The following is a 13,071-nucleotide window of genomic DNA, read 5'->3' as shown; positions in this document are numbered from 1 at the left end:
CAGCCTTTCCCTTGATTCTCGATCCATCAGAACTGGAGTCGTCTCCCTGAACCAACTCTTGGCCTTCGGTGGTTACCTTTAATGCTACAATACTTGCCTGGGGGCGAACGGGCCTGCCGCGACGTTATTGGATCAAGTTTTGATTCTGGCCGACGAGCGGTGGCCAAATGCCCTGTCCACTCTCGCTCTCCGCGGCCAAGTGATCTCTGGTCATCTCCAGCCTTACTCGTCCACTGCACTGTTGATGGTGGTACGTCCCTTTAGCCGCGCCTCTCCGGCGGAGATCGGAGCTGGTATTCCTGCCCGGCTAGCCGTTGTTCTGCAGCCTGGTTCTGGGCTACCGGCACATGTACACCACCAGCAATGGTAGCCGCTGCAAGCCTTTCAACATGCTGACGCTAGCGAGGTCTTTGTTGTTGTGTCTTGGTTTGGACACGTTAGCCGATGACTTCCGTTTCTTGGGTTGAGACGGTAGCAAACATGCAGGACGAGCTGTCGTCTCTCTTACACCTCACTCGCTCATCCCTTGCCGATGTCCACATTGCACGTTTCTCCGATAAAGAATGGGGGAGTACAGGATCAGCACCCATGCCCATGTCCAACGGTCCTGGACAGATGACTTTCCGGGAAATCTCAGCGTTGTCGCCTGCAATAACTGAGAGATTGTTGCTTATGGGCGGTCTGGATGCTTGCCGCTTTAGAATGTGATCTCGTTAGCGCACCGACCTTTCCTCTTCGGGCCGCACTTTAATGACATCGCCCCCTTGGCCTTTCGATAGCTCCAATGGCGAGCTTGCGCAGCCTCTCTTCCCTGCAATCCACTTAACCGGATCTTGCCATGGCTCTCATGTTTCTTGGAAGCGTTGATGAAAGGGGCGTTGTTCAAGTTGTCGGTCTCTTCGAATCATATCCCCCAGGGTAGCTCAGGAGTTCGATGGCTTGTCGATTCAGCGCCTACAGCGTCTCCAGCCTTCTCAGTCAACACAACAAGCGCTCAACAGCTCCCGGGTGGGTGCGTCTAGCTGCGAATTAGGTTGGATGGTTGTGCCTTGATGGTGCGGGGTGGCTGCGTTGCTTGGGCTGAAAATCGAACAACGAGAGCAACGATAACGGGCAAAAGACAACACAGCATGCAGACGCCAGTCAGTCTGTTCCATGCAAGATCTTTACATGCTGGCCGGTTCCCTTCTCTGGCATTGGCGCATCGACAGAAGCGGGCTTGCCCTACGCATCCATTATTTCATCCTGCTTCTTGGCCCATACCCGACTTGAAGAACTCTGCAATGCCGAGAACCTCTAGATGGAGGGGCAAAGACAGCATACGCAATGGCCTACGTACGATGCATTCTTTTTATCGAACTGGTTCGAGACGGATAATTAGCCGGACTGATGGTGCCCTTTCCCCAGCCTTTTGCCATGCCATCGATCAATGGATGGTGACACATGCCGTCAGTCTTGTTCCAAAACAGCCTCGTCGCCTTTAGCGTCAACTTACACCGAGGCCAAGTCGGCCTTTTGGTGCTGTTTCTGGGTCGGCATGTTTACTATTTTGTTCATTCTTCCCATCATCACATCACGCAATGCTTGGTGGCGGAGCATGATTGATGGATGGTCGGAAAGCAGCGAGTGATGGTGTCCAAGGTGTTCGGCGACCTCTTCTTTGAGTCAAAGCCGATGGCCTCGAAGTCGTGAACAGCCAATGGGTTGACGTCAATGGTGGTATTCACAGCCCCCAAAAGAGTTTGCTTATCCACACTTGAGCAGTTTATGAAGACGGATTCCAATAGCACAAGGCAGCTATGCATCGCCCACCGCGGCTGATGGCCTTATACACACAGCATTGGCTACGCCACGCCGCAGGCTCACAGACGGGGACCAGACCGACGGCCGGCAGCTACTGATGCTACTGCTAGGACTATTGAGCCGACTGCATCGCCTCGGTGGTGCGTCTCATCAGCGTCGCAGGCAGGGCCTTGGCGGCCACCCAACGGCAACGGTCAAGCAAATCCGGGCGAGGCGAAAGCGCAATTCTCAGACAAGTTCTACACCGTTGGGCAGATCCTCCTCTCAGCATGTCTCGCCCTTCTCCGTGGATCTATGGATACCCTGGCAGTAAAGAGCCCAGACTGAAGAAGCGAAGAAAAAAGTAAATCAAATCGAAGCGAACAAAGCACGAGACTCGACGATCCAACGTGTGGTCCGGGATTCAAGTCTTGAAGCGCAGCCGGAGCAAGGAGCAAATCATGAACAAGCAGCTCGGGAACCCCAACTTTTTTCTTTTCGCCCTGGTCTAGAGACCGCATTAGCGTCCACGACTGGCCCTTGTCCTCCTTTGCTCATCTCCACTCTTTGCTGTGTCTCTACCCACTGGCCGGCCAGCTCTCGTTGGGCTGCATCAGCGACGCAATCTCCCTCAGCCCCGCCCGCATGCAACGACGTGCATTGCCGCTTCGTGGAATGATGGGTCCTTCTGAGAGCTAGACCTGGGTAGAAAGGATACAATTCCTGGTTGGCTCAAGCTCTTGGACAAGGTTTTTACAAGCTGGTCAACTCTCTCTTGATGGGATGGCCCGTCTGCCATCCCATCATCTCCCCAGACCTACTCCGTACATATCTCTCCAAAACGCCGGGCTGCCGGCTGGGCGCTCGGCGTTGTTGGTTATCGGCGACTGGGCCACTTCCTGGCCTGACCGCGATAATAGTATCCTTATTAATGCCTCCCGCTGTGGGCATTGGACAATGGCCACAATGGTTACGTCCGCATGAGGTACCTACGTACCTCTACACCAAATCTTCGGCATTTGGTTCGTCATGCAGCAGTTGAAGCTATCTAGCTCACCTCGGCTCTATTTGAACATCACCTTGAAATGCCTCACCGATAGAGCGTTATGAATATGTCGATCCAGGTCCTTTGATCTCCTTCTACAGCAGCTATACAGCCGGGTAATCTCCAAGTGTCTATCATGGTGGCATTGTTGGTTTTGTTTCGTTTGCGGCCATCAACCCCAGCCTTTCCCTCCTCCCTCACCCCTCGTCTCACCCTCAAACCTGCTTCCCTCTTGACGCCTCCGTCATCCGTCACTCATGCCGCATGCATCATCTCGAGTCTGCCATAATCAGCCACCGCTGCTACCCTACCGAGACGTAACTTTTGTTTCATGCAATTGTTCTCGTGTTTCACGGCGCTTCCAAAAGTCAAATGACGGGGACCTACACCACAGACACCACATGGCCTTTCTTCGTCTTACAGTGACTGCCTCGGCCTCGTCCTCCTTCTCGACTCTCGTGACTCCCTCCCCCCCCCCCAGCCACGTCCAATTTTAGTCCGGGTTTCCAAACTTGCCGTTCCAAGATTTAAGATTTAGATCTGATCCCAACATTAGGATAGACCTTCGGGTGATTGTTGGTTGGCTTGGGTTAGTCGAAGCCGCCGCCGCCAAAAGTCAATGCCCATCTGGTCCAGTCAACAAACACCACCTCCTTTTCACCATGTCCGTTCACTCATTTCGAGAGAAATTGCCATTGTCCTTTTTCAATTAAAAAATGTGCTCTTGTACCCTATGTAAAGGTAACGAGCTATTGCTGTTTTGCCAAGTACGTACATACGCAAAGTATATCTCTCGTCATCAGAAGCGATTGGTCGCCCATTACCGGGCCCTTTTGTCCGCAGGCGTATAGTAGGCTTGGGAGACTCGCCTCCTCTTCAACCATGACACCAATATTAACTCTCCTCTTCCACCCCATTGTTGTGTGTGCCCTCGTATAGCCGTCTTTATCCACTCTCGACAGGTCGTGATCAAAGTGACTCCAACAACTTCCCGCCAACGAGCGAGCCAACTGGCACCTACAACATGGCCCTCCAGGCCTGCCTCCTCTCCACTCAGTGCTCCAGAAGACGCAAGCTGCCCTGGACGACGACGTTCTCGAGGATGGAACCGGGGGGGATGTCGATGGTGCTGCCCTCTGTTGCGACGATGATGACGGTGCCCTTGAGTGTCACGCCGCGGCCGAGGTTGACGGCACCAGTGATGGTGAGGTGATCCAGCTCCAGCACCTTAGGGATGGAGGGGATTCGCTTCTGGAAGTCCGAGACCTTCTTGAAGTCGCCACCCAGCTTGATCAGGGGGGCGTCACCGAAGCGGGCCGCGCTCATCTGAAGCTGGCCGTGCTTGAGGGTGTAGAGGTCCGACTTGACCAGCATCAGGTCAGAGCAGGTCTTGACGGGCAAGAATCGTCTACGGGGCACGTTGACACCGTGGGCGTTGTTGAAGTGGCGGATGGCAGCACCGACGGCCGTCTCGAGCTGGATGATGGAAATGTCCGACTCGCCCTTCTTGTCACCGGGGATGGTCTTGCCGTTGGGGATGATCTCCATCTCGAGCTCGTCGTTCTCCACAACACGCTTGATGGCCTTGAGGTTGAGCCAGATGTTGTTGGTGTTGAAGTACTTGAACTTCTTGATCGACTTGAACTCGTTGACGTGCTCCTTGGGGACCTGGGCGATTTCCAGCAGACGGACCGAGCCCTCGTAATCGATGATAGTACCACCCTTGACATCAGCCTTGGTCTTGTTGGTCAGCTCCATGATGTACTCGGCGTTGGTCTCCATCATGTGCTGGAGAATGCGGAGATCGACAACGGCGCCCAGGTTGTCCACGTTAGACAGGAAGATGATCTCGATGCCTCGCTCCAGGAGCTTGTCGAGGATGCCCGAGTTGTACAGAGACTCGAAGACGTCACCATGGCCAGGGGGGTACCACTCGTTGATGGAGGAATCAAAGCTCTTGGGGACGGGGAGCAGAGAGTCCTTGTAGATTCGGGGGTATCGGGACTGGTTGAAGGTGAGGATATCCACGTTATGGCCCTCGTACTTCTTGATGATGGCGGCGGTGTCGTCGTTGGTGTTGAACGAGTTCATCAGGATAAAAGGCACGTTGACGTCGTAGGTGCGGTTAAGGAACTCGATCTGTCGCACGGAAAGGTCGAGGAAGGACATGCCGTCACGGACCTCGATGACCGACTTGGGACCAACGCAACCCATCGAGGTACCGAGACCACCGTTGAGCTTGAGGACGGCCAGCTTGTTCAGGAACTGGACCGACTCGGTGTTGGCAAGGTCCTCGTAGTCGACGACCTGGCCCTGGGCGGGAGGAGCAATGCGGTCCCAGTCACTATGCGATCATCAGCAACTAGCTTGGATATACGTTTCGTTGGGGGGTAAAGCATACACGGCGTTGCCCTTGGCCTTGTCGTTAAGGTACCGTCGGAAGAGGGCGAAGAAGTTGTCCATCTCGGTATCGAACAGCTGCGAAGCGGTCAGCACATGTTGGCGAAGCCATGGTCACCGCTCGCAACTTGCCTTCTTCTGCTCGGGGTCCTTGACGCTCTCGGCGAGGTTGGTCAGAGCATTTCGCATCTGAGCGGCAGCGACGTTGGTCGAGGTGTTCTCGAAAGCCTGGGGCATGGTGTGTTAGTTGATTTTGAGACTCGCGTTTATTTCGTTGGTTGCGTGGGAATTGGTGTTTCGAAGGGGTGCGGATAAGGGGCGGTGATGGAAGCTCGCGATCATGAGCAGCGAGGGCAGTGAATCGTTGCCCCATCATTTTCGGCTTTTGCAGAGTAGCTTTGAAGTCGAGAAAGTGACAGAACGTCGATTACGCCGTGTGCGGTTGTGAATGCTCGTGAACGACGTTTGGTGACTGGGAGCTTCAGGGGGCGCATGGACAACCAGGCCTTATCATCGCCAAAGCAACTGCCCAAGATGTTGCCCTTGTCACTGGTCCCCCCCTGAATTGAATCGTAGGACGTCTCTTGAAAGATTCGCAGAACTGAGGAATCTGGAGGGCAATTCAGAACTCACCATGTGACTGCGCGTCTTGCCATGACGGCGCTCAAAGAGCTGATCATCACTGCCACCGTGAGGCTTCAGGTGGGTAGGCAGCGCGCTCTTGATTGCACTGGCCATTGTGACGGTTACAAGAGATGCAGGAGGAAGTGGAGAAACAAGCTGTTAGGCTTCAAGAGGAGCAAAAATGTGAAGAGCAAAAAAAGGCTCAAAAAAGGAGGATGAGGATGGAGGATGTCGAGTTCAAGTTTGGGTCAGGAATGACGGAAGGTAAAGGAGGGAGGAGGAGAATGGATTGGATGCGGGGCGGTGATGCCCGTAGCTCAGCAGCAAGCAGAACTGGAAGGTGTTGGTGGGGGTGGCGAGGCCGAGGGTCGACAAAATAAGATGAACAGGTGGAAAAAGGCGCGGTCCAAAGTGCCACAGTATCAGTGGCGGATAGTTCTCCTGTTTCTTTCTCCTTTTGTCCAAAGGCGGGTTACGTTGGGGAGAGAGGCAACTTTTTGGGCGACAGGTCAAGTTATGATGGATGGATTCTAGCTCTGGGGCGTTAGCTGTTGAGCTGGCACGCAGTGTTGTTGTGTGCTATTTTGTCTTTGTTAACGTCGGGGGCTTGGCAATTGTAATGTCTCATCATGATATGCCTACGATTGAGGGAATGGAGGCTTTTGTTGTTTTGTTTCTACTCACCTTGTTGGACGCTGTCTGGTTGGAGAGGATAGGGGATGAAGCTATGATTTGTGTCACAGAGAGGGAGACGAGGGAGATATAAATATAAACAAAACACACCAGGTAGGCTCAGGCAACTGGGAATGGGGGCATGTCCTGTTTCTCCTTTTTTTTTTTTCTTAGTATTAATGGACATCGTATCTGGGATCTCGTCGTAATGATTAATTTCTGGTCTTGCCTTGGACATGGGGAGCAACCCCACCACTTGCACCAGCGATCTCCCTCGGTGGCGTGCCAACCAACCAGGGTCTGGGTCAAGAGGAAGTTCGGGATGAAGGCCGTGAAAGAGTCTTCAGCCGAGGACTAGATGGATGCACGACGTGGATGGAACGGAAGCAGGAGAGAGGTTTGTGGTGGATATCATGATGGGCGGCGAACCACTCAAGCCAGTATCTACGATACTGTTGCTCTGCTGCATGTGGCTGCAGTAGTTACCCGGTATCCATCGCCATCATGATATCCGATCCATTGCTGACCGGACCTTGTTGGTGGCGGCGTCTACTCGAGGCGAACAAACCGCTCACCTACTATTGTCGGTGGGAGAAATCTCGCTCCCGGTTCACTACTACGTAGTACGCCACTGACCAACGAAACAAAATCTGGTTTCATCCTCAACGAGCTTGTTAAGCTGTTCCATTCTTAGTACAGTACAGGTGTCATGAAGTCCCGCCTTTTCAATGTCGACCTAAATTAAGGCCCAAGCTTCCAAGTTCCCAGGACCCAGGTCAAAGCTCCCCATCGCCAGGCATGCCAGGCGGCTCTTGGGCCCCATATCTGTCGTTTATCATTGGCCGGGTAAAGCAAACGAGGAGTAATCCAGTCTGTCTGGGCCCCGGCGAAATGAAGTGAAGCAGAGAGTGGATAGGCATGCGAGTGAGTGAATGGACAAACTCGAAGACTTGTAGGTCGTTAGTGCCATCTCCCGGTCGATCTCCCTGCGAACCAGTTGTCGTTGTCTTTCTCTACCATGTGAAGAAGACATGGCCAGGGATACATTCACTCTCGCCTGAGTGAGGCTGTGATAATTAATCACTTGGGCAACATCGGTCTCGTTCATATCGCCTCGAGACACGGACCGGAACTCTCTCGGAGGGGGGTTGGTTGGCCTGGACGACAACCATCCCATCCCATCTCTAAGCGCCTCTCCCGTTCCGTTCCGCTGCGGCAAAACATCTCTTTCTCTGTGTGTGTATGCGCGCTTTCATCCCTTTTGCCACGTGGGCCCGGCATTGGACACAAGCCGAACTGTCAAGTCACATCATGGATGTTGGCCGACGTGCATAACCGATTTGAGTTGTTTTGACAAAACGAAGGGAAGCATTCACACACTCACTCACAGGGTAACAATGGCAAGGCCAAGTCCATAAAAAGCAACCTGGTAGAGCCAAGACTCTCCCCAGCCTGTTATCGTCTGCAACACAACCTCCACTGCCCATGAGCCGGGCCTCGGACCCGCCAGTGCATCATCATCCACCAATCGAAGCTGGCAAGCATAGGTTTCAACGACGCTGCCTCCAAAGTAGAAACTTGATGCCATCTCTACAAACGTGTTACACCTTTGTGCAACCCCTTCTAGGTGTTTTACTCCAAGTTTTGCTTCCTGTGTATCTACCACAATGACGAGAGATACAAAGAGTGCTTGGCCATGTTCATGCCATCTGCAGCCCTGTGGAGAAGGAGAAGAGCCGGCCGCCGTCATGTGGGAAAAACGGACCGTTTTCTCCCCCCACGTAAAACGGTTGTTCGGCTTCGAGAGCTTCACGCCTCGTCATCGCAGGCAGACGCCATCATCAATAAAAAACATTGTATGCTCACCGACTTGAAAAAAAAAAACGGTCCATCGTCGTCTAGACTTACCTCTGACTCGATATCTTTTGCCCCTGAGGACACGCCGGCCGGCTTATTGCAACTGACGGGGTGCTGTCCCTTCACACTGGGATTCCAGAGATCATAAATCCTTCGGTGCCCAAATCTCACCGTAACTTGAATCCTTTAAACTCATCTCATCACTTTGTTTATCTTGCAAGGCACGAAAATGGGCAGCGCAGAGACTCTTCAGTATTGGAACTACAACATCCCCGAGGACGAAAGGACGGATCAGTGTCCCGACTTTCTCCAGAACCTCTCAACCAAGGACGTCGGCATCCTCTCGACCCCAGACTCCGAATTCCACGTCCTCTCCTGGGACGAGGTCCGCCAGATCGTCCAGTCCAACCGGCTCGAGGTCTTCAAGCGCGTACCCTCTGCCCTGCGCCGCTACAAGGCCTTTGTCTTCTATCTCAAGAAGAAGCACGGCAGCGTCGCAAACTTCATCCTCAACCAGCGGCTAGGCTGGTCTGCCCCTGTGGCGCCGCGCGGCGCCCCCTTTGAGTTTGAGGATGATTACAAGATCCTCCACAACGATGCGCCATACGGAATAGACCCCAGGATCGTCCACCTCGTCGTGTGGACAAAGTTTGACCTTGTCGAGGACCCTGCCACGGGGGACCTGGCCGACGGGGCGAGGCAGGAGATTGATGACTTTGTGACGACGACGTTTCGGACAAATGTCCCTAATGAACATGTGATAACTCAGATCTAGCCTTTGTAAGGAATGAATACTGACGAGAACAGGTCATGTGGTTCAAGAACTGGCGGGCTTTGCAGTCTGTGAATGCCGTCAGGCACTTTCACGTCATGCTGTTTGATCCAGATCCCGACTTCATCCGCGTCGTCACGAAAGGAGACGTTCCTCGCTGTGGTTTAAAGATGGAATAGATGGAAAGGCGCAGGTGTTTTTCATACGTTGGTTTGCGAATTCGTCTCATTTTCGTGTAGTATAGTTGAGTTTCAGGGGTGTATCGGAGCAAAACATATCAAGCAGTGTACACAAGTCATTTTTTCTGTTCAGATTTCATATCTCTATGCTTCAATTAGATTGCTTTTCCCTGGATCTTTTCGTCTCTCTCGACTTATTCCGTCTAGATCTCATTCTTCATCTAATCAGTCTTGACATCCTCCGTCTTGACTGTCAACTCGACACAGGCTGCATCGGCAAGGGGCACGGCGGTAGGCTTCTCCAGTCCAATTCGAATGATGGCACCATAAAACTCCTCACGCTTGGATCGCAGCTGCTTGGCAACCTGCACCGAGAGGTCTGCTGCCAGAGCCTCCAATGTTTCATACGACGACGCGATCATGGCCTGTGAACTGTAAGCTTGCGACTTACTCGCTCTGACATCGGTATACTCACATCGACCACCACACTCTCGAGGACAGCATAGTCATCGTACATGCTCTCATACTCGTCTATCCGTACATTCGCTATGACGACTTGCTTGGCGAGGCGCTCGTTGCTGTTGACACCGATGAGTGTCGGAACCCGAAGACCTTCCAGGCCGAGCTCCAGGCTCCGCGTTGTGGGTGATGAGTTGCTGAAGAGGGCAGATCCAGAGAGACGAATTGCACTCCCCATGAGTGACGCCTTGGGGAGGACAAGTGAGATGGTCAGTCGACGAATGAAGGTGATGTCTAGGAACGACTTCGATTCGCTTGCCGAGGGTCCTCTAAGCCCGTTGTAGCGGAACCCGGTGAGATCGATCCAGAGCTCATTCAGGACATCGCTCAGTGACAATCCCGACTTGGGGAGGCGACCAAGGGTGCTTAGGATGGCTTTGCTGAGTAGCCCGTAGTGCACCGTGTCCGAGGCGACCTTGTCGTCGGCAGACGACGTCCCAAAGGGCTGGGTGAGCGAGACTTCGGCCGATACCAGGAGAGGCTGCTGCTTGGCCCCACGGCCCCAGGCGTCCTTGGGACCTTGAATGGTTGTCTGAAGGTTTCGCACTCGGACAACGGCGACGGGGTCTCCCTCTTCGTTGGAGAGTCGTCTGAACGACACGATGGGGGCTTCTCCAGCCATGTTCGATGGTGGTTGAGGGGTCGGCTTTTGTTGGTTTGGCTTGGATAGATGTGCCTGTGGGGTTGAGGCTTTGGCTAGTCCTCTTTGTGATGTGTGAGTCTTTTGCTTTGTCGATCAGTTTCTTCTTGGATATGATCAAGTTGTCGAGAGTTGATGTCACTGAAGACTTTGGGGAGAGTGAGGCTAAAATGAGAGTCAGTGGCGGGGCAAAGGCAATCCACAGTCACCATACAGCCATCCATTCCAAAAGCTTGTCACACCAAGTGATATCAATGGCAAATCCCCATCAAACTGCAAACAATACTGATAATTCTCGTTCAAAACACATATAATCACTCATTAGTGCTTGTTGACAATCAAGTCATTCACCCACCTATTCCTGACCAAGACCACCGGTGAAGCCGCCTACCCTGGACCATTATCGAGACGTCCAGGATGGGTGCAAAACTCAGCAGAGAAATATCAAGAAAACTGGTCAGAGGAGGATTTATTGCGGCTATATACTGCTGCTCAGTGATCTGAGGCGTTCATTCGATGCAAAGTAATTAGTTTGCTCAAACTGTGCCATATCTAGTTACTGCTCACAGTTGGCTTAAGACACTTATGACTCCGGTTTGAAGAGTTGAGTTTGGTAGCATTTCTAAATCTGTTTCCACAAATATAACCTCCAGTGTCCAATGCCAATGAACAATATAATATGCAACATCTTAATCCTCCGCGACCCGACCCGTGAGAGTTCGTCGGCGATAGATTGCATACTCTCCGAGCCAAGATATCTCAAGACACCCAGTCGCATCCTTCCCGGAAGGAACACACAGGGTTGCATTTTTTTCACTCCTCCGTACACTCCTCGTCCTGGCACGAGCGTCCTGCAAGGACCAATGCGCTCGGGCATCCTGTCGTATGAGGAAACACATGTTTCCCCCTCCCTATCTCTTGGGCTCCGAGTCGTTTCTGGAACACGTCTACTGCACCTTGCGATCGACCTTCTCTGCGTGGTTTAACGCGACCGCGTGGGGGATCTTTTCCAAAAAGACGCGCACGATTCGGTTCCAGTTGGTCGGGCTCCTGGTAACCACACGGAAGTCGAGCCTGCAGACGCGGTTCAACTGAAGGCCAAACCAGGAAAAACCCGCCGTCTCAGGCTGGTTGCCCAGGGGTCCACGGGACCCAGACACGGCATCTCTCGACAAGAGATTCGGATGGCAGGTTGAAGTTGAGATGATACTCGGTTGCCCAACCTATAGCCTCCATCTCCATAACGGGCCGTTTAACAAGTCGAGCTCGTTCCGCCAAGACCTGAAGATGCCAAGATAGGGCATGGTCGCGACCAAAAGATGAAACCCAACTCCAACCGACTGCCAAGCCAAGACATGGGTTCACTGACAACAGATCTTGTCCCTGCCTCGAAACGAAAGACGATGGCACCATCCAAGTGCAACATCAATCGCAACATCAGGCCCCATCTCGGGCTGTTGGTAAACTTCGACCTCAAAACCTGAACGCCAAGAATGCTTCTATCCTCAGGTCTGAGGCCTGAACGGAGCGGCTGCAACAACGTAGTAGTTCCGCACTCTCTCGTCCCGACATCCGTAATTTGCGACTGTTAGAATGCGGCCGAGTGGCGTTGACTATGCTCGGAACAGAGAAATAACGGCTTCAACCGCTTCCTTGCCGTCAATACACGAGCAAGCCTTTTTCGTCCACATACGGCAACACTAGCCCCAGCCTCATCGGAGCTGTGTGCCTGCAACTCCGATGCCTTGCGACGCAACCCGCAACAGTGAAGCACAACGTCGTTCTGGAAGAGGGGCATCTTGAAACCCGGCATGGGTATACCCAGGCAGCCTTCTCTATTAGGTTTGCCTGTCAGTGCTGTGCCCTGAGTTCTGCTGCCCCCCCTTCGGACGGAGCCCGCCTTGGCCTCGCAAGCCACCCCTGGAGCTGGACCTCAACGGCGATCGCAAACCTGGATGGCCTCAAGCACTCCAGGTTTACTAGATGATGCTTGACGCCAAAAATGGTTGTGAATTCTCAGTTGATCTAGCTCAAACGCTCCCGGCGTTGAAACCAAATCCAGCTAGCCTCCCGGAAGACCCATGGGTCTCATCAACACCAACCCCACGACTAGGTATGCGGGACGTGCCTGAGTCGGTAACCAGCCAAGCTGTTCTTGGCCTTGGTGATGTTGTGCGTGGAGTCTGGGGACCGTGCCACACGTCGCGTCTTCTAGAGAACAGTAGGTTCGGTGGTTCTAGTGATTGAACCCGTGTCCGTTGTTTCAGTCCTTTGAATCACCTCGCGGCAATGACATCAGTGCCCTTACTGACACCCAAACTTCGTCATCCAATCCTCTGTTCCGCCCTGTATAAGTCCTAGCTTTTCCTAAGTCGGTGCAGAGTAGGGCCCGGCGCAGAATGATCGAGTTGACCGCTCGCAAGAACCCCTGTCGCGCCCAGACAGGTGCCGCAGAGTATCATGCAGGTTCTTTACCCGTCGTGCATGTCAAGGAATGAAATCCAATCTTGCGCTCTTGTCGGCTGAATTGAGTGAAATTTGCTCCAACAGCACGCCAAGAGACTTTGGGGAACTTGCCGAT

General features: G+C 53.2%; 3 protein-coding genes across 3 annotated transcripts; 1 reads left to right on the top strand and 2 right to left on the bottom strand.

The window, feature by feature from the left end:
- Positions 1–3,538: 3,538 nt before the first annotated feature.
- NECHADRAFT_65653 (uncharacterized protein) lies at positions 3,539–5,965 on the bottom strand (the record flags this gene model as incomplete). The annotated part of the gene is made up of 4 exons (XM_003053539.1): positions 3,539–5,171; positions 5,229–5,305; positions 5,384–5,455; positions 5,861–5,965. 4 exons carry the CDS (start codon positions 5,963–5,965, stop codon positions 3,881–3,883), a joined length of 1,545 nt encoding a protein of 514 aa, XP_003053585.1. The 3' UTR covers positions 3,539–3,880.
- A 2,644-nt stretch (positions 5,966–8,609) lies between these two features.
- Positions 8,610–9,331, top strand: NECHADRAFT_90121 (uncharacterized protein; the record flags this gene model as incomplete). Its single annotated transcript, XM_003054252.1, has 2 exons — positions 8,610–9,137; positions 9,188–9,331. The coding sequence occupies 2 exons, from the start codon at positions 8,610–8,612 to the stop codon at positions 9,329–9,331; spliced, it is 672 nt and encodes a 223-aa protein (XP_003054298.1).
- A 221-nt stretch (positions 9,332–9,552) lies between these two features.
- NECHADRAFT_74876 (uncharacterized protein) lies at positions 9,553–10,472 on the bottom strand (the record flags this gene model as incomplete). Its single annotated transcript, XM_003053538.1, has 2 exons — positions 9,553–9,756; positions 9,807–10,472. The coding sequence occupies 2 exons, from the start codon at positions 10,470–10,472 to the stop codon at positions 9,553–9,555; spliced, it is 870 nt and encodes a 289-aa protein (XP_003053584.1).
- Positions 10,473–13,071: the final 2,599 nt, after the last annotated feature.

This window comes from Fusarium vanettenii (genome assembly GCF_000151355.1).
Source record: "Fusarium vanettenii 77-13-4 chromosome 1 genomic scaffold NECHAsca_1_chr1_3_0, whole genome shotgun sequence".
Taxonomy (NCBI): domain Eukaryota; kingdom Fungi; phylum Ascomycota; class Sordariomycetes; order Hypocreales; family Nectriaceae; genus Fusarium; species Fusarium vanettenii.
The sequence above is the reverse complement of the archived record's forward strand: the minus strand, read 5'-3'. Positions and strand labels throughout refer to the sequence as shown.